Source organism: Pezoporus flaviventris, unplaced genomic scaffold, assembly GCF_033815535.1.
Source record: "Pezoporus flaviventris isolate CSIRO_AGI_PZ_B2104156 unplaced genomic scaffold, CSIRO_AGI_Pfla_v1 ptg000188l, whole genome shotgun sequence".
Taxonomy (NCBI): Eukaryota; Metazoa; Chordata; class Aves; order Psittaciformes; family Psittacidae; genus Pezoporus; species Pezoporus flaviventris.
The window spans coordinates 1,056,040-1,083,980 of record NW_026892736.1 but is presented as its reverse complement, the minus strand read 5'-3'; the positions used below and the strand labels follow the sequence as shown (position 1 = coordinate 1,083,980).

Below are 27,941 nucleotides of genomic sequence, written 5' to 3'. Positions count from 1 at the left end.
TCTGCCTCTTTCCCCCTTTTTGCCCACTTTATCCCCACTGGCAGCAATGAATTTGGTCATGGACAGAGTCTTGGGTGACATGGTCTAGTGTGAGGCATCCCTGCCCGTGGCAGGGGGTTGGCACTGGATGATCTTAAGGTCCTTTCCAACCCAACCCATTCTATGATTCTATGGTTCCTCCAATGAGACTGTTGTGAGAAGCCATCAGAGCACTTGTTTGGCTGTGGAAGGGGAATTCAAACCTGCTAAAGAAAGCATGAAGATAATTCGCGTTGCACAAACCCACTATTTGAGACTTGCATCTTTAAGTCATTTAAGATCTGTGTGTGCCAGTGAGCTGATTGCTAATATTTGCAAATAGAAGCTGGAGAGTTTCCATTTAGTAATCTGAATCTTGGCAAAGGATCTTCTGGAGCTGCACAAGAATCCAACTGTTCATTTCAGAGGAAACGTGGCAAGTTTGAAACCTTACCCACGCTACCACGGACCAGGATGTTAACCAACACTACTTTGCACTTACAGAAGCTCTGAAGACGTGCTTTGGGTTGGAGTTCTTAGCTATGCATTTTAGTGTTATTCTCCAGAAGACCAGCTTTCATTTCAAAGCCATATGAAAAACATTCACCAGTTTGTTCTTACAGATCCAATCATCACACAAACCTTATCAAGAGAAGTATTTTCAGTCTCTAAACAATACTGTTGTGAAAACTGAAGGTTTTTAAACTAGTTTTCAATCCTCCCCTTAATCCCCTGTATTTTAAACAGGGGCCGAGGCAACCAAAACTAGTTTCAAATGAGGTATTTTAAACTTCAAACACATTTTATATCAGAGAAATAAAATCCCAAGAGTACTCACAGTAACACGTTCCTTTAAGTGGATTTCCCTGATATCTGTTTTCAACTTCACACCTAAAAAGAACATGTATTTTTAATAAATGGATTTTTTCACTCTACTTCTATCTATTCCCAGCCACTACAAACCAGAAAACACCACCCAGGCATAAAACAGTATGCAATTAAAAGGAATAGATGAATTCTGGAGCTATACTAGACTGCTCCAGTTCATGATCACGACCATGGTCCTAGACCAGAAATTCCATGGTCAAAACTAGTTATGCAGCAAGAATTAGATCTAAAATCCTGGCTATTAACCTTTGCATCACTTGGAATGTATGTACCACATGGTTCAGTGTGTGGTATGCCTGCCCATGGCAGGGGGGTTGGAACTGGATGATTTTAAGGTCCTTTCCAACCTAACCCATTCTATGATTCACAATTAGCTCTTCACAATGCATGGAACTGGATTAAACACTCAGAACCTAAAGTCTCCATTTACATTTATGGCTATTCCAGGATCTGGTCCTAGAAACGCTTACTCATGTGAACAAGCCTTTAAAAATAAACCTGGCAATGAAATTATTTGGAATGAAATTATTTCCACTAACATTACACTAAAAGCGTCTCTGTTCTGTTACAGGGAACCCTCCAGCACATTTGTTGCTCTCAAACTGCTCAATTAAAATGCTAGAACGTCAAATTCTTATTTCAGGTATATTTACACTCCCCCAGAACAGCAACAGAGTGCACAGACCATAAAAATCTAACAATTAGATGGATAAAGTGAAGTGAAGCAAGGCCAGAGGAGGCCAAGGGGATGCTGCGAGGGCTGGAGCAGCTCTGCTCTGGAGCCAGGCTGAGAGAGCTGGGCTGGGGCAGCCTGGACAAGAGAAGGCTCCTCAAGGGGAGACCTGAGAGCAGCTCCAGTGCCTAAAGGGGCTGCAGGAAAGCTGGAGAGGGGCTTGGGACAAGGGATGTAGGGACAGGCCAAGGGGAATGGCTTGAACCTGCCCGAGGGGAGACTGAGATGAGCTCTTAGGCAGAAGCTCTTCCCTGTGAGGGTGCTGAGGTGCTGGCACAGGGTGCCCAGAGAAGCTGTGGCTGCCCCATCCCTGGCAGTGTTCAAGGCCAGGTTGGACACAGGGGCTTGGAGCAAGCTGCTCTAGTGGAAGGGGTCCCTGCCCGTGGCAGGGGTTGGAGGTGCATGAGCTTTAAGGTCTCTTCCAGACCAAACCAGTCTATCATTCTATGTCTGTAGGACTGGTGGCATTATCTTTTCACCCCATCCCTTCTGCATGACATTCCTCGGTGAAATGTTCTTAAAAATGGAAATCTTCAGGAAATCATTTCGCTCATGTCATGCCCCTGGGGGAAGCACGGCCGGCTGCACCATCAATGGAGTTAGTCAACTGTCAGCAGGAAGAGAGCAGCAGATACATCACAAATACAATGATTAAAAAATGCAGGGGTTCTACGCCAGTATGTGCACAGCCTTTTGATTTCAAATAAGAAAGTGAAATGAACTCACAGTTGACACTCATCTCCTTTTATTCCCTTTGTGGTGCAGAAACATTTCCCTGTATTTGTGTTGCAGACGGACGCGTGGCCATTGCACTTGCAAGCTGTTGAGCAGAGGGAGAAAAAGATGCAATGTTGAATGAAGCAAAAGACACTGATTCCATAGCAATTAAGTCCTTTAGTTGCCAAACTGAGAGACGTCAACAACTGAAGTGGATATGAAAACCCATTTGGTGCTATTTGGTTTCTTTGTGATGCAGAAGGCAGCTAGAAATAGAACCATGCGTCAAAACGGAGTGAGTGCAGGCTCCAGGACTGATGTTTTGCATGAAATCATGATCAGACTGTGTTTTTAGCCTCAGAATTTACTTCACTTCCACTCTTGTTGTTAGACAGTACAAAGTTCTGTTACAGTTCTGGTGTCCCCAACATAAAAAGGACATGGAACTGTTGGAACAAGTCCAGAGGAGGCCACGAGGATGATCAGGGACTGGAGCACCTCCTGTATGAAGACAGGCTGAGGAAGTTGGGGCTGTTCAGCCTGGAGAAGAGAAGCTGCGTGGAGACCTCATAGCAGCTTCCAGTATCTGAAGGGGGCCTATAGGGATGCTGGGGAGGGACTCTTCATTAGGGACTGTAGTGACAGGACAAGGGGTTATGGGTTCAAACTTAAACAGGGGAAGTTTAGATTGGATCTAAGGAGGAAATTCTTTACTGTGAGGGTGCTGAGGCACTGGAATGGGTTGCCCAGGGAGGTTGTGAATGCTCCATCCCTGGCAGTGTTCAAGGCCAGGTTGGACGAGGCCTTGGGTGATATGATTTAGCGTGAGGTGTCCCTGCTCATGGCAGGGGGGTTGGAACTGGATCATCTTAAGGTCCTTTCCAACAATATTCTGTGATTCTATGATTCTATATAACACCTTTTCTCAGAAGATGGATGCCTTTTAGACGTTGTTCTACCAACAGACTGGAAGATGCATTCATCTGAGCTCCACATGGGAGAGCGTACAATATAAGAAGGGAAAAAGTGCAGAAAGAGAAGATCCTTCATTTGGTGTCCCTGAGCTTGCTGGAAATAGCATGCTTCAAAGGCTGCCAAACCTCCTTGTTATGAAGACATATGCCTTCTCATTAAGAAGACACGAGCCACTCAATGTACCAGCAGATTCTTAGACATGAAGCACCCATCCTGAATACCCTTGCCAACCTTGAAGCTTATTTTATGAACCCGTTTGATGTCTTCTTTATATTGGCATGTAATGGAAGCTCTATTGTACCAGGGCCACTTAATTGTGCTTCTCAGATGTGGATGAGTGGTTTCCTAGCAGCAACACGGAACAAAATAGGAAGAAGCATAAAGGCCTATTGTGGGAACAAGTAGATTGAAGGGAGATTTGACAAAATAATTGTATTCTGTGAAGCAAACACAATTCTCATTAGTAGCACTTCAAAAAGAATAACCCTTCATACTACTGAGGATGCTCTGTACTTCCTTCCTTACGCTCCGCAAAAGGTAAGCGAGGTGAAACCTGACCAACAGTCAACATTAACACACAGCACAACTAGGAGAAATCTTGAACTCCACCATGTTTAGATGCAGACCACACCATCTCGAGCACTAACATTAATGCTTCTTCACCCTGTGATAACCACACGCTTATCAAGGAGAACGAACACTCCGAGATCTCTACTTCAAACAGAGTCTGTTTATTCATGTGTTTTCCTAGGAGCCCTGGAACTGGAGATCATTGACTAAACGACTCGAATATGCCCAAAGAGAAATCTTCCCACAGCTTTTCAAACAGCTATGGAGTTTGGAAACAAACTACGGACAAGAGGTACTAGATACTGGACTCCATGAATGAGTATTTCTCTCCAGAGTCTGATGCCAGAGCAGAAAGCCGAAGTTACTGGAAACAACTTTTTGACTGGCCTAGAAGTATGCTGGAGAGGGACCTTCATCAGGGACTGCAGGAGCAGGACAAGGGGTGATGGGTTCAAACTTACACAGGGGAAGTTCAGGTTAGATATAAGTTCAGGTTATATATAAGGCAGAAGTTCCTCCCTGGGAGGTGCTGAGGTGCTGGCACAGGGTGCCCAGAGAAGCTGTGGCTGCCCCATCCCTGGCAGTGTTCAAGGCCAGGCTGCACACAGGGGCTTGGAGCAAGCTGCTCTAGTGGAAGGGGTCCCTGCCCGTGGTAGGGGTTGGGACTGAATGATCTTAAGGTCCTTTCCAACCCAAACCATTCTATGATCCTGTAACTGCGAAGCACGGTCTGACAATGAACCACCTCACACTGAGTCTCTTTCCACCTTCTTCCCAAGCCATGGGCCAAGATCTCATTCTAAGATGTTCACAGGGATCACTGCTCCTCTTCCTCCAGTCATAATGGTCTATCTTCCTAAGAGCACCCACATCACCCACCTGACCAACCCTATTTGTTCACTCTAAGTGCTTTGACCATCCTCTAAGGCCAACCTGGCAGCAGGGAGCAGGCAGGACCACAGCACTATAGCTCATCACGGGCCACCAGCACACACTCCACAGAGGCATTCAGAAGCGCCGCCGCCGCAGCAATCTGATTTCAGGCATAATAGTGCCTTCCCTTCTCTTGCAAATAACTTCCTTATCTACCCCTAACATATGTGCCTGTGAAACTTTAATCAGAAGAATTCTAAATCCTGAATGCAGAGAAAGCCCCTTGCAGCTATTTTTACATTTGATGTGCTGCATTTCCTGCCCTTCCTGATTAACACTCCTCTCCGCTGGTCACTACCTAAAAGCAACTGCTGAGGAGTGATTTACCTCCCGTTTAGTTATTATCTGCCCAGCTCTGCAAACACCAATGCCCATGATGATATGCAACCAATTCCTTCAGAGAAATAACTGCAGCTTATCAAAATGTTTTCAACACAAGGGATACAGCAGCATTCACCTGGTGGCACAGAGCAGAAGGAAAAAGCAACTTATTCCATCCACTCTTCTTATTCCTCCCCTGGCTTCCAAACCCCAGGACCACTACTTTCAGCTCTGCATGGCCTAACCTGGAAGGGCGGCTGCTATCCTAACAGTGTCACTCAGACTCCTCATGGAATGGGGAATACCAAACACTAACACTCTTCCCAGTGCTGGAAATGGATGCCATTTTGAGGATGTTCTTCTTGAGGATGGGGTTTTTGAGGATGTTTAGGGCTGACCTACAAGAGAGCAGTTCAGCTGAGCACCTGGGAGTGTTGATGGATGACAGTAACTATGAGCAGGAGTGTGCCCTTGAGCCAGGAGAGACAAGAGCATCCTGGGGTGCATGGGGAGGAGTGTGGCAGTAGGTCAAGGGAGGTGATTCCTCCCCCTCTACTCAACCCAGTCGAGGCCACACCTGGAAGGAATACTGTGTCCCAGTTTGGGCTCCTCAGTACAAGAAATACAAGGAGCTACTAGAGAGTGCCCAACGGAGGCCACAAGGCTGAGCAAGGGTCTGGATCATCTTTATTATGAGAGATTGTGGGAGCTGGGTCTGTTTAGTCTAGAAAAGAGCAGACTGAGAGAGCATCTCATTCACACAGATCAATATCTCAAAGGTGTGTGCCAGGAGGATGGTGACCGGCTCTTTTCAGCAGCGCCCAGTTACAGGATGAGGAGCAATGGCCATAAAACACAAGAAGTTTCACCTCAACAGGAGGAAGAACTATACATTGAGGGTGACAGAGCCCTGGCACAGGCTGTGGAGCCTCCCTAACTGGAGACATTCAAACCCCACCATGGACACGTTCTATGTAGGCTGCTTTAGGTGGCCCTGCCTTGGCAGGGGGTTGGAGCAGATGATCTCCAAGAGGTACCTTCCAACCCTCACGATGCTGTCATTCTGTGACATTTAAGGTCCCCATGCTGCTGGGGCCACTGGGCTGATGCTACAGATCTACACCTCGAAGTACAAGGACTCACACAAGGCACTCAGTGTACAAACACACGGATGCTTGTGCATCAGGGTGGAGGGTACCAACAACCATCTCCAGCACAGTGACCGTGGGCTCTGAAAACAGCGCAACACACAACAGTGGACACAGAATACACAAAAAGAGTGGAATCAGCACACCATTAATGGGAAAGGAAGGAGGGACCCATGGCTTGGAGGAGGGAAAAAGCTGGAGTTGGCTCTGTCGCCCATCAGCCATTCCTTATGTGAGGAATTGTCCTTTGGAAACCTTCTCATCAAGGAAAATACGCAGCAGTGGCTCTGGCTGCATCAGACAGATGGTTTCCTCTTGCTTTCCCTCTTCCAACCCACGTCAGTCTTTCTGCCCAGCTTCCTGTTTTCCTCACTCTTTCACCTTCACAGTAAATACCATTAAATCACAGCAAATTAAAACCCTGGGCCCAAAGCACTTGAGAGCAAAGCACTTTTGACATGAGCTACTGGTTTCATCAGATAACGAATGAATGCTGTTCCACAGTCTCTCAACACATTTTCTAATTTCTTTTTCAGGCAGCTGGATGACTTTAGTCTATCATTCATTATCTCTACAATAAACTGGTTTTGGACAATCCTCATGCGAAAGAGTCCAAAGGAACTTACTCTCAATTTCCATCTACATAGGAAAGCAACAAATATCACAAGGCACGTTGCGATCCAGTGATTAAACCTGAATGCTCTGAGTAGAATTGTGTCTCTTCTCAGGCCAACTCAGCCTCAATTTATTCACTCCTGCACTTCAAATTATCTTCACACAAAATGAGTTTACATATATCAGTGGTATTTAATCTTGCAGATAATGCTCTGGAATAAAGTGTCAGAGATGCACCTTCTTTACAGTGGTGTTGTTGTGCTGCCTGCTGTAATTTCATATCCCAACTACTGCAACACCCTTTCCTCTAAGCAAAGCAGCCTCATCCCTGTCTGTGATCTTTTCACCTCCCACCTCCTCAAAAGCATCCATGTGAAGGTTCTTCATTGCCTCATTTGCCACCAACATGCTCTTGCTTTAGGAAACAGGATGTTCATGCTCCAGCTACTGACTCTCATCTTCATCCAAAAGCTCAATGGAATTTCATGTATCTCCAAGTATTTTCTACTGGATTGTCTCCACACTTGGAAGGAGCAACTCAAAGTCTTCAATGTCCCCTCATTGATTGAGTTCCCTTATTTCTTCTGGGATGCCTAAAAAACTTCTGCACTCTTTTATGTGGAAGTATTGATATCACTCTGACAGTGAACGATGTTACTGCGGTTCTACCTTTCCCATCACTCTATCTAGCCAGGGAGGAGGAGGTTGAGGGTTACATGGGGAGGAAGCAGCAGAGCTGCTTTGGGGATATCTCCAGAACGTGAGATTGAAATGATCCTGGAGGTCCTACTCAAGCAGCACTGATTTACAGCAATGTCCTGGACTAAAAGAGGTCTTTTACAAGGGCATATAAGGACAGAACAAGGGCAAATGGCTCTAACCTTGCCAAAGGAGAGATTGAAATGAGCTCTAAGGCAGAAGTTCTTCCCTGTGAGGGTGCTGAGGCGCTGGCACAGGGTGCCCAGAGAAGCTGTGTCTGCCCCATCCCTGGCAGTGTTCAAGGCCAGGTCGGACCCAAGGGCTTGGAGCAAGCTGCTCTAGTGGAAGGGGTCCCTGCTCACTGCAGGAAGGTTGGACCTGGATGAGCTTTAAGCTCCCTTCAACCCAAACCAGGCTGGGATTCTATGAATTATATCACTCCACCTAACTAAGCCCATTAAAGCTCTTCAGAGTAAGAAGCACCTTCCCATACATCTGTCCATCACCTATCACAGCTGGATTCTGGTTTACAACTCACCTCTCCATGCTACAACTACAAAATTCACAGTAATTCAGAATAATGCTGCAAGGTTCAAGAGCAAAACTCCCAATCCTTCATGCTCATTTCTCAGTATTTACCTGCATTGCTCCCTCAAGAAAGACTTTTTCCCTGCTTCTTAACTGGATCTTGCACAATCACAAGAAGTTCTTCATGCCAAAGAGCCCCACAGCACTTGACAAACTTAAAATGCAATTTTAACAAGGGTTCACCTAATCCTCAACTGAAATCCAGCCAACTCCTCCGTGCAATATGGCAAGCCTTTTATGCAGAGACAATTACAGCAATAAGCACACAACACATTAACCAAATGTAATAGAAGGTGGGATTTAGATAAGCAGAAATTTGTTCAAGACATTGGGATTAACAGTGTTTCTTTTCAAAATGAGGCTGTCAACCAGTAAAAATCACATGTTTTGCACTGTGGTCATCTCAAGTTTACGAAGGACAGTAAAAAACCATCTTTATCTCACGCAATGAAAGTCAAGGAGAATTTCATGAAGCAGTTTGCCTGTCTTTCATTTGAAGAAATAAGGATTGTGCCTTGCTTGCAGGAAAGACATCACGTATTATCAGGGTATAATTTTGGTTAAGATAGCAGAGGAATGAGTAAAGAGACGAAACACCAAAGACTTCAGTGCAGGAAGGTTTAAGGCATGACTTACGCTGACATGTTCCTCCGTTAGTAGGATCACCGTAGTAGCCTGAGATACAAGTTTCACAGTGTTTGCCAGTCGTCAGATTTTCACACTTCTCACAGATGCTTTCATTGACACACTTACTGTGCCCGTTACACTGGCAGGCTGCAGGAAAGAGGAAAGGATGAGTATCTGTGCTCAAACATAGTGCTTTGTCTAGATCCTCAGAGCTCTGTGCTCTGCAGAGCCTGAACGAAACCATTTCTGCACCTTCCAAAGAGGTTCTTGCAGTCTTGCTAGAGACCCATGAACTCAGAAAGGTGTGTGTTGGAAACAGGGAAGGTAAAGCAATCTATGGAAAACTGAACTCCAAAACATTATGTGCATACTGGAAAGACACGATGGGAAGCAGCTGCTGGGACAGATTTACAAAGAGGAATGGGGAAGAAAGGGTTTAGCAGCAGTCCATGTAATTTCATTCCACATGTTTGGTGTCAAAAGTGTTATTCCAGAATCCCCCTGAGCACTACTAACAGCTAAATCACCCTTCAGACAAAGAATTGCCTTGTTTTCCAACAACCCTAAGCCAAATAAGCAAACTAAAGTTAAAACTCAGTAAAGGTTTGTAGGGAAAGGCAAAATTTCACTGCAGTAATGCATAGTGAGTCCTCATTCATCTCCCCTGAAGACACTTGCCTAACTCCTCTCACCTCAAAATGTGTTATTTCTTCTTTGTCTTCCAAGCTCTTTTCGTCCCTCCATGAACAGGAGGGAACACAGACAACACAACAGCCTGAAACAGTCACTCCCCTCGCATTTAATTGTTGCCATGGCTGAACTGTTTAAACAATTAAACATTGCTCATTTACCTGGACACTGAATAAAGGACCAATTATAGCTGCTCTCCACAGGACACATGCTGACATTGAGGACGGGCTCCAAGCTATGTTTCCCCGTTGAGGATGGGGTTGGCATCTTCACTGGACCCCTGTAGGAGCCTTCGATGCACTTCCCTTTGCCTGTGTTGCTCGGATCCGTGCACCAGCCGCAGCCAGGCTGCTCCAGGCAGTGAGCACATGTGCAGTAACCTGAGCAGTTTTCAGCTATAAAGACAAAATCAAACATCAAATTGTGGCATAAATCACTGCCCCAAAACACAGGCAAGAATGGGCACAGAAACCCTTTGATGTCCTTTCTGACATTAAACATTTATGTCACCCAATTGGTAAACACTTATTCTGATATTCACAGTAACACATACATCAGAATCACAGAATGATTTGGGTTGGAAGGAACCTTGAAGATCATCCAGTTTCAATGCTCTAGTTGAACACTGCCAGGGATGGGGCAGCCACAGCTTCTCTGGGCACCCTGTGCCAGTGCCTCAGCACCCTCACAGGGAAGAGCTTCTGCCTAAGATCTAATGCAAATCTCCCCTCTGTCAGTTTAAGGACATTCCTCCTTGTCTGAGCCTCACATGCCTGAATGAGTATATACAGATATACTCATATATATATATATGCACACACACTCATTGAATGAATATATATATATTCATTCATATCAGCATATTTGGTATGGCTGCCCCATCCCTGGCAGTGTTCAAGACCAGGTTGGACACAGGGGCTTGGAGCAAGCTGCTCTAGTGGAAGGGGTCCCTGCCCATGGCAGAGGGTTGGAGATGGATGTTATCAAACAACATGATACACACATAAAGGTTTTTTCTAACCACTGCACACCACCCACTGAAACCAGAGGTTAATGCTCCCAGCTACAAAAGAGCTCTGATGTACAACACATCAGATGATACAATCAGCCATCTGGAAGCAAAGGCTAAAAACCAGTTTGTTTACCTGCTATGAGTCTCCTCTTACCAGAGGTTTTAATATCCCATGCTACTATTGAAAGTATTTATTGAGTTAAAACGCATGGAATACAAATACAGAATCAAATCTGCCTTAGGATGCCCAGAGTGCCACATGCAGATCCCTAGGCCCAGCAATCAACACTATCAAGGAAAAGCCATCCCCACCCTTCCACCATTCCCTTCTCAAATGGGATTGTATTTCAGTGGTGACAAACTCTTACCATGTAGAAAAGTTTCTCTATTCCTTTCCCCATCCCATCTTAGAAAAAATATTTCACATTCCTGGTGTTCCACCTTGATGTTTCATAGAATCATAGAATAGTTAGGGTTGGAAAGGATCTTAAGATCATCCAGTTCCAACTTCCTGCCATGGGCAGGGACTCCTCACACTAAACCATGGCGCTCAAGGCTCTGTCCAACCTGGCCTTGAACAATGCCAGGGATGGAGCATTCACAACCTCCCTGGGCAACCCATTCCAGTGCCTCACCACCCTCACAGGAAAGAATTTCCTCCTTAGATCCAATCTAAACTTCCCCTGTTTTAAGTTTTAACTCGTTACCCCTTGTCCTGTCACTACAGTCCCTAATGAAAAGTCCCTCCCCACCATCCCTATAGCCCCCCTTCAGATACTGGAAGCTGCTATGAGGTCTCCACGCAGCTTCTCTTCTCCAGCCTGAACAGCCCCAACTTCCTCAGCCTGTCTTCATACAGGAGGTGCTCCAGTCCCTGATCATCCTCGTGGCCTCCTCTGGACTTGTTCCAACAGTTCCATGTCCTTTTTATGTTGAGGACCCCAGAACTGCACACAATGCTCCAGGTGAGGTCTCACAAGAGCAGAGCAGAGGGGCAGGATCACCTCCTTTGACCTGCTGGTCACGCTCCTTTGGATGCAGCCCAGGATATGGTTGGTTTCTGGGCTGCGAGCGCACACTGCCAGCTAAATAAAGAGTAATGTTTAAATAAACAGTATTTGCCTTTAAGACAAAAAGTAGTAGAAAACCATAGTAGAAAACCATTGTTTTCCATTATTTCAGCCTACTGAAATAACGCATCTCCTTCCTCCAGCTCCTGACCTTTGGCAATATGGGAAATTCCCACTCTCATGTGTGACTCTTACCTGAAACTGATTTCCTGGATTTGGCAACACTTTTGAGCTTATTCTCATCAGCTTCCAAAAGTTCCTGGAGCAAATACAGCATCTCCAACTGCCCAACTTCCCTCCTGGGAATCATACGCGCTCCTCTCCCTATGCTATCCAGACACTCCTGGCTTTCCCACCTCTCCTGCCCACTCACAGCTCCTAAAGAACTCAAAGAGAAATTACTTCTAAAGCTCTTCATAAATGTCTAGGCTATTTCACCCAAGTTTGAAAGCAAAATCCAAGGTTCCAAAGCACCATCAATCTCGGACACTTTGCTCACACCAACCTGAAGGGTAAAAAGGAAATGATTCATTTAAATTAAGTTAGAAATTCCTACTTTGGGCTGTATGTGGACAATACTTCAGAATAAATCAGTCCTGTAAACCCTAACCTGGATTTGACAGTCTAATATTAAATTACATGGCTCCATATGTGAATAAAAGAGACGCAGAAGAGCTACAAAAGCAATTAATCACATGGAATTATGCAACAATTAATTTGAAGGATGGGAATTCAAATAATGACACAAGTACATCATGTAAAACAAAAAGTGGAGGTTTCATCATCTCACATGAAAGCCTTCACTACGTGCCACTGAGTTTAACTGACGGTTCCTGTCACTGGGACGTAATTCCATTTAATGCTTTACATGATGCAGGACGGAGTTGGACACGTGGAGCTCCTGGGGTCAGGCACTTGTCACCTTTGTCCAGTGGATTTTCCCTGTGTCTGAGGGGCAGTTTGATGACTTTCGCTACCACCCTCAGCAGGTTTAATGACAACACCGAGCTGTGCGGTGCAGTCAGCACACTGGAGGGAAGGGATTGAATCAAGAAAGACCTGGACAGGCTGGAGACGTGGGACTGTGCAAACCTCATGGAGCTCAACAAGGCCAAGTGGAAAGTACTAGGTGAGGGCAATCCCAAGCACAACTCTAGGCTGGAAAAGAATGCATAGAGAGAATCCATGAGGAGAAGGACTTGGGGGTGCTGGGTGAGGAGAAGCTCCCCATGACCCAGCTTTAGTGTGTGCTTGAGCACAGAACCCTGCTGTGGTCGGCTGCACCCCCAGAGCATGAGCAGCAGGTCAGGGGAGCAACAGGCCAAGGGGAATGGCTTGAACCTGCCCGAGGGGAGACTGAGATGAGCTCTTAGGCAGAAGCTCTTCCGGGGGAGGGTGCTGAGGCGCTGGCACAGGGTGCCCAGAGAAGCTGTGGCTGCCCCATCCCTGGCAGTGTTCAAGGCCAGGTTGGACACAGGGGCTTGGAGCAAGCTGCTCTAGTGGAAGGGGTCCCTGCCAGTGGCAGGGGTTGGAACTGGATGAACTTCCAACCCAACAGTCCCTTCCAACCCAAACCATTCTATGACATGCCAGTAGACACACAACTCCATCCCCCCCACTGAGACACAGAAGCAATTACTCACGTGGACAACTGCTCATGGTGTACCACTCCATGCACTGCCCATAGGGGAAGGAGGCCACGTAAGCGTTGGAGTCCACGCACTGTTTCATGTTGCTGCACCACATGCACTCGGAGCTGCCGCTCGTGCACTCCCCGCACATGGTCCGCAGGGCGCAGGGCGTGCGGCACTGCTTGGCGCTGTGGTTAGCTGCAGGAGACACACACAAGAGTCAGCTCTCCCCCACAAAGAAACAGGCAACAAGCCCCAGGATGGAAAGGCAGAAGATAAAAAGCCTTGACTAATATTGGGGATGAAAAATAGTTCGGTACCATAGATCTGAAACACTTCCTCTGGGATGCAGTGATGCTGGATGGAGCTGGAGATAGCTTTTCAACAGTGAATATTAGAGATGCACTATGTAATGCAACAAATTTCCCTCTTTACGTATCCTCCAAGTGTTAACACCTTTCCAAGGTGGGCAGGAAACAACTTAAATGGGGTATGAATGTGGTCTTAATCTGTCTGCAGGTGTGTAAATGGTCTCCTTAGCTATCCTCTCAACCGAAGTGCTGGGAAGGAATCCCACTTTTTATGCGAGCACACTGGGACGTGTTCTAAGTTATTTGATCAGTTCCACACGTAAAATGAGCACTGAAAGCAGCTCTAACGCAGGAGTTTCTGCTGTGAGCCAATGCTTTATCAACCATTTCAAGTGGCTGTCCTCACACCATAAAACACAAGTTAAAGCTTAAACGAATTCACAGTGCTGCAAGTCAAAATATACAAGGCTTTGAGGTCAGGTTCCACATCCATGATCTGCATCCTGCTCTTCCACAGAGCATGATTTAAAGTGGTGGCTGATTACATGGAATTGTAGAAATTCCATGCAATCAGCCAGCTTTCTTAGAACCTAAAGAGGTATTCAGAACTAATCAGCTATGATGGAGAGGTAACAGACCAAGCCCTTGGAAAAGAGAGGTGGTTCCAATGACACTTGAAGGCTTCTCCCCAAAGCACAGGGGTTCTTTGTCAAAGTTCTCACATTTCCAAAGTGTTTTTCCCAGTTCATTTCAAAGTTTGGTAAAATCCTCCTCTGGCTACGGAGCAAGGGAGGGAAGAAAGGGGAGTTCAGCTGGAAAGTAGCTTTGATTTATTTCATTTATAAATGGGAGATTGCTCCATGCTATAATTAACCTAAATGTCACATTCAGGTATGCAATTTAGATAAAAATAATTAAACTCTAATGTACGTGGAGCAGTTTATAGCTAACAGTGTAAAATTAAGATCTCCAATTCCTGCATGAAATACCTACACAAGACACTTTGCCAGAACCACTTTTCTTTGGCAATGTCACAGAAAATGAGAATCAGCCAAGTTGGAAAAGACCTTTAAGATGATCAAGTCCAACTGTTCCCCAGCACTGCCAAGGCCACCACTAACCTATGGCACTGAGGCCTTGTCTATACGATGTGTGAGCACTTCCAGGGACGGTGACTGCAGCCCTGTTCCAATGCCTGAGCACCCTCTGGGGCAGGAATTGTTCCTCAGCTCCATCTAAACCTGCCCTGGGGCAGCTTGAGGCCGGTTCCTCTTGTCCCATCCCTTGTTCCTTGGGAGCAGAGCCCAGCCCCTCCTGGCTCCATCCTCCTGTCAGGCACTTGTAGGGAGCCATCAGGTCCCCCCTGAGCCTTCTCCACACTGAACCCCCCAGGTCCCTCAGCCCTTCCCCATCACACTTGTGCTTCATGCCCTGCACCAGCTCCGTTGCCTTTCTCTGGACCCATCATGATGCAGCCAGTCTTAAACTAATGAAAGGGATCCTATTTACTCTCTACAGGACATATAAACACTTATCAGCTCCCCTGCTCCCATGAGACACACAAGTTGGATCTCATCACCTGGCCTCTCGCAGACACTGCCATTGACCTCATTGATGCATGTTGCAGCCTTCAGGCCCTCATTGGAAAGCTCAGCTAAATAACCACAAAAGCCAGCATCGCTTGGTTCACTGGGGAGCCACTTGAGGAGGCTGTTGGTGAAGGGGGACATGTCTTCCCAGCACCAATAAGACACGTTGATCTTCCTCAGGCCAACCCATGGAGTCAAAGTTTTGGGCTAGAAATAAAGGAAAACAGCAGATTTAATGCTCAGTTTTATTACCTTGGGTATGAAAAGAAAATACACATCACCATATAATGCCCATAACAACTTTGCCAGGTTAGGTATTGCAAAAACAGACGAGGGAAGTAGCTGTTTCCCAGCGCTACCAGAATTAAATGTCAGAGACAGTGAAATCCTGCAGGAAACACCACTGGTTCTTTTCCTAACTAAATTTCTTATCATCTGAACCAAGAGGAGAGCAAATCAAACCTTCACACTGGCTGACATTAACTGCAAGTTTCATTGCTCTTTATATGCTTGTGACTCCTATAAATGGCTAGAGATAGCAAAAGAAACTCGGGAGCTACAGTTTGACATGGGGAAGAAAACTAGCTATCCCCTGTACAATTTAAATGATACAATCTAGTTACTCTACAGTGTGACTGGGAGACCTCTGCTTTTTAACAGCGTGTATATATGGATGGGTGGAGAGACAGAGCAGGGCAAATCTGAATTTGTGTTGCTGGTAATAAAATTCTCCATATGAAGAACTCATAACACAGCTATTTCTACTGGCAATTTCTTTTTTAGCATGCTTATATTGGGGAAAGGATGCTTAACTCTTTCGATACAGGATCCCAGACTGGTTTGGATTGGAAGGGACCTTAAAGCTCCTCCAGCTCCAACCCCTGCCACAGGCAGGGACCCCTTCCACTAGAGCAGCTTGCTCCAAGCCCCTGTGTCCAACCTGGCCTTGAACACTGCCAGGGATGGGGCAGCCACAGCTTCTCTGGGCACCCTGTGCCAGCGCCTCAGCACCCTCCCAGGGAAGAGCTTCTGCCTAAGAGCTCATCTCAGTCTCCCCTCGGGCAGGTTCAAGCCATTCCCCTTGTCCTGTCCCTACAGGCCCTTGTCCCAAGCCCCTCTCCAGGTTTCCTGCAGCCCCTTTAGGCGCCGGTGTTATTACCTATATTACAGATACTATTCCAAAACACCTATACACAGCTTATTTAAAGGAGCAACTGCAAACCACAGCCTCCCCCTAGAACAGTCACAACGTGCCACGGAGTGGCACAAGTTCACGTACCAGACACAGGCTGGATGTTAGCAAAGGCATTTTCCCACATTACAAACATTCCTTACTGATATCCACTAAAAAGAACTTACAGTCTCTTCAGATTTCCAAGGCTCTCTTTTTAAAGGACACTACAGAAGAAAAAAAGCTGTAGACCATCAGCTTTTTTCTCCCCCATGTACGGGTTCAAACACTATTAGGTGAGGGCTGCCATGTGTCTTTAGGGATTTACACTGCACTTAACAACTGGCATACCCAGAAACACCTGGAGCTGTTTGAACCACACACTTTTACTGCATCCCAGGTTTGACTTCCCCTCTTTACAAAAGATTTAACAAACAATCTTGCTTGAATTGCACCTTACTTTTTTTATGGCTAAATTGAAACCCCTCTAACACCCCCTAATTGTGGAAATGCCACTTTAAAATCACAAAGAGAATCAAAGCAGGGAATGTTTTCATTTCAACAGGGGAATATTGCTCTTTAGTATTCAAGTACATTCTGTGGAAAGCAGCAATGCTACTGCCTCCAGCCTCATTTTTCATTGGATCATAGAATCACAGAATGATCTGGGCTTGGAAGGGAGCTTAAAGCTCCTTCAGTTCCAACCCCTGCCATGGGCAGGGACCCCTTCCACTAGAGCAGCTTGCTCCAAGCCCCTGTGTCCAACCTGCCCTTGAACACTGCCAGGGATGGGGCAGCCACAGCTTCTCTGTGCTCACCACTCTCGTAGTAAAGAATTCCTTCCTACTGCCCAGTCTTTCCCAATATAAAGTTCTCCCTGTCTGCCAGCCCTGCCCACAGCATCCTTGGGACCCATGAGGAGTTAGCCTGATGTGCTGTGAAGCTTCAGCAGCTCTGCAGCCTAACCCAGGCTTTCAGTAAAACCACCCAGCATCGTTCGTTAGGGCTTTAGCATCAGCTACACAACCTGCCCTGAAAACCTCCAAACTGGTTTAAATGGATTAAAACCTAAACAGGGGAAGTTTAGGTTGGATATAAGGAGGAAATTCTTTACTGTAAGGGTGGTGAGGCACTGGAATGGGTTCCCCAGGGAAGCTGTGAATGCTCCATCCCTGGCAGTGTTCAAGGCCAGGTTGGACAGAGCCTTGGGTGCCATGGTTTAGTGTGAGGTGTCCCTGCCCATGGCAGGGGGGTTGGAACTGGGTGATCTTAAGGTCCTTTCCAACCCGAACTATTCTATGATTCTATAAACTTCTGCTGGGGATGAGGAATTATATAAGCATTTATTTTCTTGATGCATAAAGAGGAACAGATTCCAACTCGTTTCTCACCGGCTCCGACAGAAAAGCCCCTGCCACTAAAGCAAAGCTAACCAACTCTAAAGAAGCCAACATTTTACACAGGTCCCTTTCTAAGCAGAATAAACAACTTCAAATGCTTTACATGAAGCACCTCTGGTGCCCCAAAGGGACCTTTATTTATCAACTGTTATGTACAAGTCACGAGAGGAGCCCTGCCGCAGTCGTGTATCGCCACAAGAGACGCATGTGTGTGTGCAATTCCATTGCAGATGCGATACCTTTGAGGCACAGTGTGTGTTTGTATTTATCGTCCCCATTTACATTCTCTACAATTTCAGTTCAAAAGCACCCAGAGGGGATGCTGAATTTCAAAAGGAAGAGCAGTCCCTTTGCACTGAAGAGGTATGTCTATTCCGCACTGAGCACACAATACCACAGCAAGGACTTCTCCACAGTCGGAGCTTAATTACTCAGGGGACACAAAAGAGAAGCACTCACCGAAGACTGCATCTTCTGCAGCTCCTTGAGAACAAATTCCACCTTCTTCTGCGTTGTGAGCGAAGCCAGCAAAGCACCGTTGGATCTGCAGGACAGTTTGGCGTGGTCATAGGTCTCCTTTGCGTTTGTGATTTTCAAGCAGGAGTTGCCAACCAAATGCCAGTTTGTTCCACAGATGTTTTCTAGAGGGGACGATAAGAGATGCAAGTGACCTTCACGACATATAAAGCAACCCTTCCACCACAATAAAACCTCCAGCCCCATCCCATGAGCATGACTTATTGGCGTGCTCACAAGTATCTATGTGGGATAATCCCGGAGGAAAAGGAAAGCTGTTTAGGGGAGCTGAAGGGCGACATCAGCACTTAAGTTATGTGCAGTAGGTGGTCAAAGCACTCGTTTCAACATCAAATAGTAAAACCACTGTAGAAGAGCAAGCAGAGGAAAGCAAATGAGTATTCTGCTGATGGTTTAAAGCCACTTATTCAACCACAGTTATTAGGATACCAAGCAACAGAAGAGGGTTGATGGGCTAATCCTGCCGACAGCTTCCAACTTGCAGGATTAATCCCTGTTTCATATTGAGCACAGCCATCCCTGCTACTAAAGAACTCCTTATGCTTTGGGGTTAATTATTTCCCTTGCAGAAAACCTGATGGACATATTCAGTGTGAATTTCTGCAAAGCTGATGTCTAGCTCCAACATCTTGGTTTAGATTTAACAGATTGAAAAGCTCTCAAGTGTCAGTTTCTCAGATGGGCTTTTTACACCTATGATCAAGTCACCCCCTTTTCTACAACAAATTAAACAGACCAAGCTCTTTATCTCATTAAAAGACGGTTTTCTCACTCTCATGGCTCTCCTGAGAGACTGGGGAGGGTGAAGAGTGGATGGAGCAGCCCTGAGGAGAAGGACTTGGGGGTGTTGGGTGATGAGAAGCTCCCCATGACCCAGCTTCAGTGAGCGCTTGAGCCCAGAACCCCTCTGTGTGCTGGGTGCACCCCCAGAGCGTGAGCAGCAGCTCAGGGAGGGGATCCTGCCCCTCTGCTGTGCTCTGGGGAGACCCCCCCTGCAGCCCTGATCCAGCTCTGGGGCAGCAGCACAAGAGGGACGTGGAGCTGTTGGAGCGAGGCCAGAGGAGGCCATGGAGATGCTGCGAGGGCTGGAGCAGCTCTGCTCTGGAGCCAGGCTGAGAGAGCTGGGCTGGGGCAGCCTGGACAAGAGAAGGCTCCTGAAGGGGAGACCTGAGAGCAGCTCCAGTGCCTGAAGGGGCTGCAGGAAAGCTGGAGAGGGGCTTGGGACAAGGGCCTGGAGGGACAGGACAAGGGGAATGGCTTGAACCTGCCAGAGGGGAGACTGAGATGAGCTCTTAGGCAGAAGCTCTTCCCTGGGAGGGTGCTGAGGCGCTGGCACAGGGTGCCCAGAGAAGCTGTGGCTGCCCCATCCCTGGCAGTGTTCAAGGCCAGGTTGGACACAGGGGCTTGGAGCAAGCTGCTCTAGTGAAGGTGTCCCTGCCCGTGGCAGGGGCTAGAGCTGGAGGTGCTTTAAGGTCCCTTCCAACACAAATCAGGCTGGGATTCTGTGATTCTCCGAAGTCTCTTCATTTTTTCACTCTTCCAGACTAGCACACATCAGACGCACCAGAGTTACCAGGGGAAGAGACTTTCCATGCCCATTAAAAGGTCCTGTTTGGTTTGGGTTTTCCCCATTCTTTATTAACTCCAAACGTTAATCACTGAAGATGCTACATTTATTTCCCAGCCACCGGGGAAAGAAGAAAAAGACTTACTACAGGGGGACTAATACTCTACTCCTACAATCTCCCACTGGAAACACTCTAATAAGAGAACTTTCCTTATACACTTTAGCTGTTACTCAGCTAATTCGTCCAGTATGTGCCATTATGCCTTTGCACAAGTCTACTTGCTAAAATTAAATAGCATGCATTATTAAATCTAATATCTTGCAGAAGCCTATTATATCAACAGTCCCACTTTCATCAAAATGAAAAGAGAGAGATGAAATACAGCCTTATAATTATACAAATGATCATACTCCTCTTCAGACAATTGGGACTGAAAAATATTCCATCAGGCTTGACTGGAAATAAAGTTTCATATTAAAGCTGATATGACTGAACAACATTATTTACTCCACCTTAGCACTAAATATTATGCATTTGAGGGGTAAAAAACCAAAAAATAATAGTAAAAAGCCCCAGAGCTTTTGGACTGGGTGAATTTGGGTTTTTTTTCTTATAGAAATACAACCGGTACCTACCTGGTAAAGCGATGCACTCCTGATTCCTAGGTTCCCACTGGCAGTTTTGATCCATGGCACAGCTTTTACAACTTGTCTTTTTGTTACAGTAATAGGCAGGGTTATCCTTTGGACAATTGTCATAGACAGTAATAGGAACCTACAAGAAACAGCACAGATGAGGCTTTTTCCCATCCAAACAATGCCAGTTTATAACAGCCATCCTTACTACACTAAACTTCACAGTTCAGACCTACAAAGCAATCCACGTATTCAAAAGCTGTGACACTGGGCATAGCCTGTGCTCTGTATCCAAGGTATTCCCCCACACCACCATTACACATTATCCTTACCAGAGCTTCTACAAAAGGGTTAAGTTTTTCCTTAAGGAATACTCTACTAATAACAAACCCAACTAAGGTGCCTTAGTGATAACCACACCAGCATGAAACCTCCACTTCTTCCCCTACCCATGGCCATCCTCCCAACATAAGGGGAAGAGTCCCACCAAAAGCCTTTGAACCAACTCAAAACCAGTTTAGAGCTAGAAATAACAACACAAGGTTCATAATACTGACAGATGGACATTTGCTATTTCAAATTCATTTAAACTACAGAAGACTTAGAGAGACTTTACCTGCTCCTCTGTGCAGTTGTTCTGTATTGAGACGCACTGGTCAGTGCACCACTGGCAGTTGTTTGTATTGGCTGTACAGCTATAGCAGTCTGTAATCTGATCACATTTTTCACTGTCTACAGCTATTAAAGAAAAAAACCTGCATGACCAAAAACAGGCATTTCCTGACAGAGCTCTAAGAACTTGATTACATACAGCAAAAGATACAACCAAACAGTAGCGCCTGTGGACTTTCCGTTATCAGCTACTTGGTAAATCAGATGCTCTCATGTGATTGAGCTGATAGAAAAGCACATTCATTTGCAGCATCAATCCGTTTTAGTGCCTGAGGAGCAGTAAAACACCACCACAAAAAGCACCAAGGTATGTAAGCGTGTTCAATCAATGCCCATGCAAATGATGCCAGAAGACAATCCACAAGGAAAGGGAACATCTCCCACCATGCTGCAGCGAGCCTGGCCTTCAATTACATGCGAAGCCTGAACTTTCCACTTCATCTTATCTTTCCAATGGCTTATTGCCTGTGTATTGTGAAAATCTGCTGTACATTGAGAGCACATCAAAGCAATGTCTTTACATCAATTTCTATTAAATAATTAAAGGCTGCCATCTATTCCGGAATCAAGGTTCGTATAATTCAATTCGAAGCAAGGAATGCACCAGGATAAAGCATTGAGAAGTTACCTAGAAATTATCATAAGGAGAGCACAGGAATTGCACCTTAAAACCAAGGCTTTTTCTGTATGCCCTTATCTTATAGTACCGTAGAAGGAAAAATAAAGTAACTTTTTAAAACACTATTCCTGCTGTCTGTCTTGAGGAGCATGGGATAACGCTGCAGGACCCAAATCATCCTCCCTTGCCCCATGGTGCCCAGCGATGAATTGCTGCCTCTCACAAGGCCAGTTCATGGAGCAATGGTCCAAGCTTGATTCCTGACTGATGATATCTGTTTAGGATGGGAAAGTAAGTACAAGCAGTATGGGAGGAAACAAATCCAATGAGCAAGCAGCTTCAGGAGGAGTGAGAGATGGAAACATCCACATCCCTGCAGGCACTTGGTCAGAGGAAGGTTTCCCAGGGTATGTATGGAAGCACAACCCCATCATCTTACACTTGGTCTGATAATGGCATACAACCAATACAGGGCAGACTTTGGGAAAGAAAAGGACCCTACATGCCTTTTGGAAAGAGAAACGTGGCACATACCTGGCTTGGGAGGACAGTCTTCAAAGACCTTTTGCTGCTGCTTTATGGATGCCATTTCCCAGGGGATGCAGTGAGGGGGGACTCGGACCCACACACATCTGACACCACGACCTGTTCTCACACAGGCTGTTTCGTTGTCAAAAGCTTCACATTTCTCAGGTGTGTACTTCAGGATGTCACTCAGCAGGAGGCTGTTGAAGCCTCCAAACACGTACATGGTGCTAGACAAAACAAAAGGGTAAAAACTCACATCTGTGTTTGTAGATCACGCACTGCTCCCGGTCAATGCCATCCAAGGTGTGAGCAAAGTGGTTTACAACACTCCAGAATGTATAAATCCAAATAAACAGCTCATGGTTAAGGAAGACACTAAAGGAAAGGTCAGGTGAGTTCCACTGTTTCAGAGAACCTACAAAGTCTCAACACAAGGGCGCTGCAATAGAGTTGAACCTACGTGAGGTCACGAACCAACGCTCCCCATCAGGCAAAGCTCTGAGTGGCCCCTCATCAACGTGACTGTACACAAAATGCTGTGGGAATGCATTTTCTCCGGCAGAGAACAGTGGCAAGACAGGGAGGAAGGCTAAAGATGAGGGAGATGGTTTCACACCACTGAACCAGCGTGCAGAAACTGTGACAGAACTACTCAGTGTTGCCACATCTCCCTACGCCGCTGTGACAGAAGCGGTTATTTTCATGGCTCTTAGACACAGAGCAAAGAGTCACTGTGTCAACCAAAAGAAAAACCAAAACACCACCAAACCCCAAAACCAAACAGTACTTAGGGGAGGGGGAAGATGGGGGGGTTTAAGCCTTCTTTAGTATTTCAACTGCTTCAGGCAAAACATCAAATGTCATTAGTTACCCAAAAATGCCACCCAAAAAGCCTCTGTGCATCCACGTTTGTAAAATGCACATTTAAAACAGAGTGAAGAAGAGCCAGTGTAACTGAAAAGAAAGGGTTTGGTTGAATAATAAGTATTTATTAATATGATTTTCATCCTATTTCTGGATGAAAAGAACTGATGCAAAGGCTTAGCTGTCCTTCATGGAAGTAAACGCATGGCTGGTATTCAGTACATCGAAACAAGCAGGTAGTGAGTGAGCTTTCAGAAGCAAAAAGAGTATCTAGAAGCAAGCCCTCTTTTCCAAGGCAGTGACAGTTATCTGCCTGGCTTAAACTGAGCTTTAAATAATGTTAGTGATTTACAGAAAGTATCCTCAAAGGATAAAGGAATCAGAACGAAAGACTCCTACGAAATATCACTCCTCAAGCTTGGTTCCACAGACTCAAACACAATAACAGATGTTCGGCTGAAAGCACAGATATTATTACAGTGATGTAATGCTCAACAAGAGAAATCTCACCTATCATTTCACCTAAATACTGTACCTCACATGAATGTAAAGAATCACACAGGATAAGTTACATAAAGTGAAATAGGGACAGATTTAGAAAGCCTATGGGAAGACAAAAGTTTTCAGTGCAGCTAATATAGAAATCTGAAATAAATGAAATCAATTATAAATAAAATTATAAGATAAATAAGGAATAGAAATATGGAAAAACCCACAGATTTTAGAAAGAACTGAGCTGAAACAATTTAGTCAATTGAAGAAGGGCTGACAGGAACAGGTAGGTACTAAAGACACAAGAGTGAAGATCTGGGAGCTTTGAGAGGTTTGCAACAGATCCAGTCTCAGTGTTAGTGATCGACATGCATACATTTACTGTGGTATGAGAAATGCCAACAGCTCACAGCTTGTTTGCAACCTTACCTGTTGTACAGCACAGCAGAATGTCCAAACCTGTTCACATCGTGGTGGAGACCTGGGCGAGGAAGGACATGCCACCGATCACATGCTAGGATGAAATAAAAGCTCATGTCAGAATAGTTTCTCACTATAAGTCATGATTCAACTTATGTAGCACATTTCTTCCTGAAATGATCCCAAAATACTCAGGATCTTCTGCACTTGGGTCACGACAACCCCATGGAACACTCCAGGCTTGGGGAAGAGCGGCTGGAAAGCTGCTCATGGAAAAGGACCTGGGGGTGTTGGTCAACAATGGCTGAACATGAGCACCTTGTGCCCAAGTACCCAAGAAGCCCCCAGCATCCTGGCCTGGATCAGCACCAGTGCAGCAGCAGGCCCAGGGCAGGGACTGTGCCCCTGCACTGGGCACTGGTGAGGCTGCACCTTGAGGGACACATTGAGGTGCTGGAGCGGGGCCAGAGAAGGGCACTGGAGCTGGTGCAGGGCCTGGAGCACAAGGGTGATGGGGAAGGGCTGAGGGACCTGGGGGGTTCAGTGTGGAGAAGAGAAGGCTCAGGGGGGACCTGATGGCTCCCTACAAGTGCCTGACAGGAGGATGGAGCCAGGAGGGGCTGGGCTCTGCTCCCAAGGAACAAGGGATGGGACAAGAGGAACCGGCCTCAAGCTGCCCCAGGGCAGGTTTAGATGGAGCTGAGGAACAATTCCTGCCCCAGAGGGTGCTCAGGCATTGGAACAGGCTGCCCAGGGCAGGGCTGCAGGCACCGTCCCTGCAAGTGCTCACACAGCGTGGAGACGAGGCCTCAGTGCCATGGGGCAGTGGTGGCCTTGGCAGTGCTGGGAATGGTTGGACTGGATGAGCTTAAAGGGCTTAACCAACCAATGATTCTACAATTCTACTTTAATACCTATAGAGAAACCATTCCACCCACCACCAAAATGCAGATCTTGAGTGCATCAGTATACAGAAGCTCTGCGTTATGTTCCTTCGCAAGGCAGAATGCTCAGTCCTCACCCCAGCTGCCACAGTGTGACAAAAAGGGATGGATGCAATGGCTCTGCTCCATCATCTAAACCCCTCACCAAAGGGAAGTTCCAGGGCACTGTGTTGAAGGGGTTATTAGCTTTTTGGCAATCACGTGTAATCAAACAGCACTGACTTGAGCTGCTTTTTCTTCATTACTAGTGGGATTTTTCACTGTGTAACAAGTTCAGGTTGTATCTGTTGCTATGTGATTTATTTGCAGTTTTGCCCCAAACCAGCATCACCGAGAACAGAGACTTATCTGGTTTATTTTTTTTCTTTTTTTTCCATTGCAATTATGTTCCTAGAGGGCAGAGATCCATGTTTTTCAAAATATTCTTCACTCGTCATAGCTTTAGGATTTGTGGTTGTTTTTCTCTTTTAACATAATGTGAGATTATTCCACCCTTTTTCTATTAGCATAACATTTCTAAGCTCTGCTTCATTTTTGACTTGGTTTCTCAGGTAATTTCTTCCTTTAGGCAGCAAGGCAAAAGAAACAACCTAAGAAACATATAAGGCACTGAGCAATCAAAGGAACAAAAGCAGGAGAAGTCAGTTCAACTCCGATCTCTTTGGGGCAGTGTATGGGATCACCTTGGCAGCCAGTACCCCAGAGGCATTGTATGCAATTTATGTAATTATAATAGAAAAGTCAGTCTGCTGTAAAGATCTGCAGAGCCCTCAAAAGATTCTTTAATAGAATTACGGAATCCCAGACTGGTTTAGGTTGGAAAGGACCTTAAGATCATCCAGTTCCAACCCCCCTACCATGGGCAGGGAAGCCTCATGTTAGACCGTGTCACCCAAGGCTCCATCCAACCTGGCCTTGAACACTGCCAGGCATGGAGCATTTACCACTACTTCTGACAACCCATTCCAGTGCCTCACCACGCTCACAGGGAAGAACTTCTTCCTTACCTCCAACCTGAACTTCCCCTGTTTCAGTTTGAACCCATCACCCCTTGTCTATCGCTGCAATCCACGACGAAGAGATAAATAGAAGATGAAACTGCTGTGCCATGGACTGAACCTCCAAAATAAAGAGCCCCCAAACCCAAACTAGTACATAGAGAGGGCAATGAAAAACAGCCTCCTTCATTTTAGGGCCTATAGGGATGCTGGGGAGGGACTCTTCATTAGGGACTGTAGTGATAGAACAAGGGGTAACGGGTTAAAACTTAAATGGGAAGTTTAGACTGGATATAAGGAAGAAGTTCTTTCCTGTGAGGGTGGTGAGGCACTGGAATGGGTTGCCCAGGGAAGCTGTGAATGCTCCATCCCTGGCAGTGTTCAAGGCCAGGTTGGACAGAGCCTTGGGTGCCATGGTTTAGTGTGAGGTGTCCCTGCCCATGGCAGGGGGGTTGGAACTGGATGATCTTAAGGTCCTTTCCAACCCTAACTGTTCTATGATTCTATTTATGTCCCAGTTTAATCAGGTAAAACAATTGACCTCAACCCCTGATCCAGCAGAAACTTCTGTTCAAGAGGGCTGATAAATAAAGACAATAGAACCCAGCTGGCTGGATTTAATGCAAATTGTGATGTTGAACTTCATTCTTAGCATCATTTGAGCCTTTCTCAAAGAGTTAAACTGGGCCCAGCATCACTCCTGAGACAAACCTGCCTGGTTCCAATTCTTAACAAGAGACCTAAGCAAAATTGGACAGCAATTTGCAATTTTATATCCCTCAAGTTGTTGAGTTATGTGAGGCCAAGAAACATATTTTTCTGGATTAATAGAAGGCCTGGAATGTTTTGCTTTCTAAGCTTCTTCCCCATCTTTAACTAAAGCTCAAGCATAGGAAAAAATGAGTAAGTCTGAAAGTACAAAGAATCCTCTCCTTCCTGACTAAAGGGTTAAGCCAAGCCTAAACCTTACAATGCCCAGGATTTATTAAATATGCTGTTCAAACAGAACACATCTGCTATGGAAACATCCAGTTTGTCATCACAACTGAATTTTTGATGGGGTAAATAGAAAAGTTTTAATTTCCCTCCTGTGGGGAGAACAGATCATTATACAAGTATGGCCACTACATGAATATTTCATGCTGAGGTTGAAAAGAGAAAACAACATAAAGTAAAAACTTGTTTAGAAATAAGAAAGAATGGTTATTTAACCCACAGAAACTGCATTTTGAAGTTATCTTAACATTCTGCCTGTGAAGTACAGAGTCACAGCCTGGTTTGGGTTGGAAGGGACCTTAAAGCTCCTCCAGCTCCAACCCCTGCCACGGGCAGGGACACCTTCACTAGAGCAGCTTGCTCCAAGCCCCTGTGTCCAGCCTGGCCTTGAACACTGCCAGGGATGGGGCAGCCACAGCTTCTCTGGGCACCCTGGGCCAGTGCCTCAGCACCCTCCCAGGGAAGAGCTTCTGCCTAAGAGCTCATCTCAGTCTCCCCTCTGGCAGGTTCAAGCCATTCCCCTTGGCCTGTCCCTCCATCCCTTGTCCCAAGCCCCTCTCCAGCTTTCCTGCAGCCCCTTCAGGCACTGGAGCTGCTCTCAGGTCTCCCCTTCAGGAGCCTTCTCTTGTCCAGGCTGCCCCAGCCCAGCTCTCTCAGCCTGGCTCCAGAGCAGAGCTGCTCCAGCCCTCGCAGCATCTCCATGGCCTCCTCTGGCCTCGCTCCAACAGCTCCACATCCATGCTCCAGAGCAGGACGCAGGACTGCAGCGCACACGGCTGGGTAAAGGGGAGCTTCTCTTCCACCTTCTTTTACATAATTTCATTTCTTTTTTTCTTCTTCTTCAATGCACCTTCTCTGAACTCCAAATTCATAAATAAATGCTGCCCTCTTCTGGCTTTTCAAACTCACTGAACCCAATCCAAATAAAATCCAATCGTTTGGCTTTATTGTTTAAGAGCACT

At 46.1% G+C, this 27,941-nt stretch overlaps 1 protein-coding gene across 1 annotated transcript in view; it reads right to left on the bottom strand.

Moving 5' to 3' along the window:
* Nucleotides 1-27,941, bottom strand: part of ATRN (attractin) — a 173,396-nt gene that overhangs the window by 73,931 nt on the left and 71,524 nt on the right. Inside the window, exons 11-21 of the mRNA XM_061440957.1 lie at nt 24,051-24,135; nt 22,272-22,492; nt 21,063-21,184; nt 20,447-20,585; nt 18,166-18,347; nt 15,126-15,342; nt 13,248-13,433; nt 9,684-9,917; nt 8,842-8,979; nt 2,366-2,459; nt 857-909 (exon numbers count right to left, since the gene is read on the bottom strand). Coding sequence (XP_061296941.1) covers nt 857-909; nt 2,366-2,459; nt 8,842-8,979; nt 9,684-9,917; nt 13,248-13,433; nt 15,126-15,342; nt 18,166-18,347; nt 20,447-20,585; nt 21,063-21,184; nt 22,272-22,492; nt 24,051-24,135 — 1,671 coding nt within the window. The remainder of the gene's footprint in view (nt 1-856; nt 910-2,365; nt 2,460-8,841; nt 8,980-9,683; nt 9,918-13,247; nt 13,434-15,125; nt 15,343-18,165; nt 18,348-20,446; nt 20,586-21,062; nt 21,185-22,271; nt 22,493-24,050; nt 24,136-27,941) is intronic.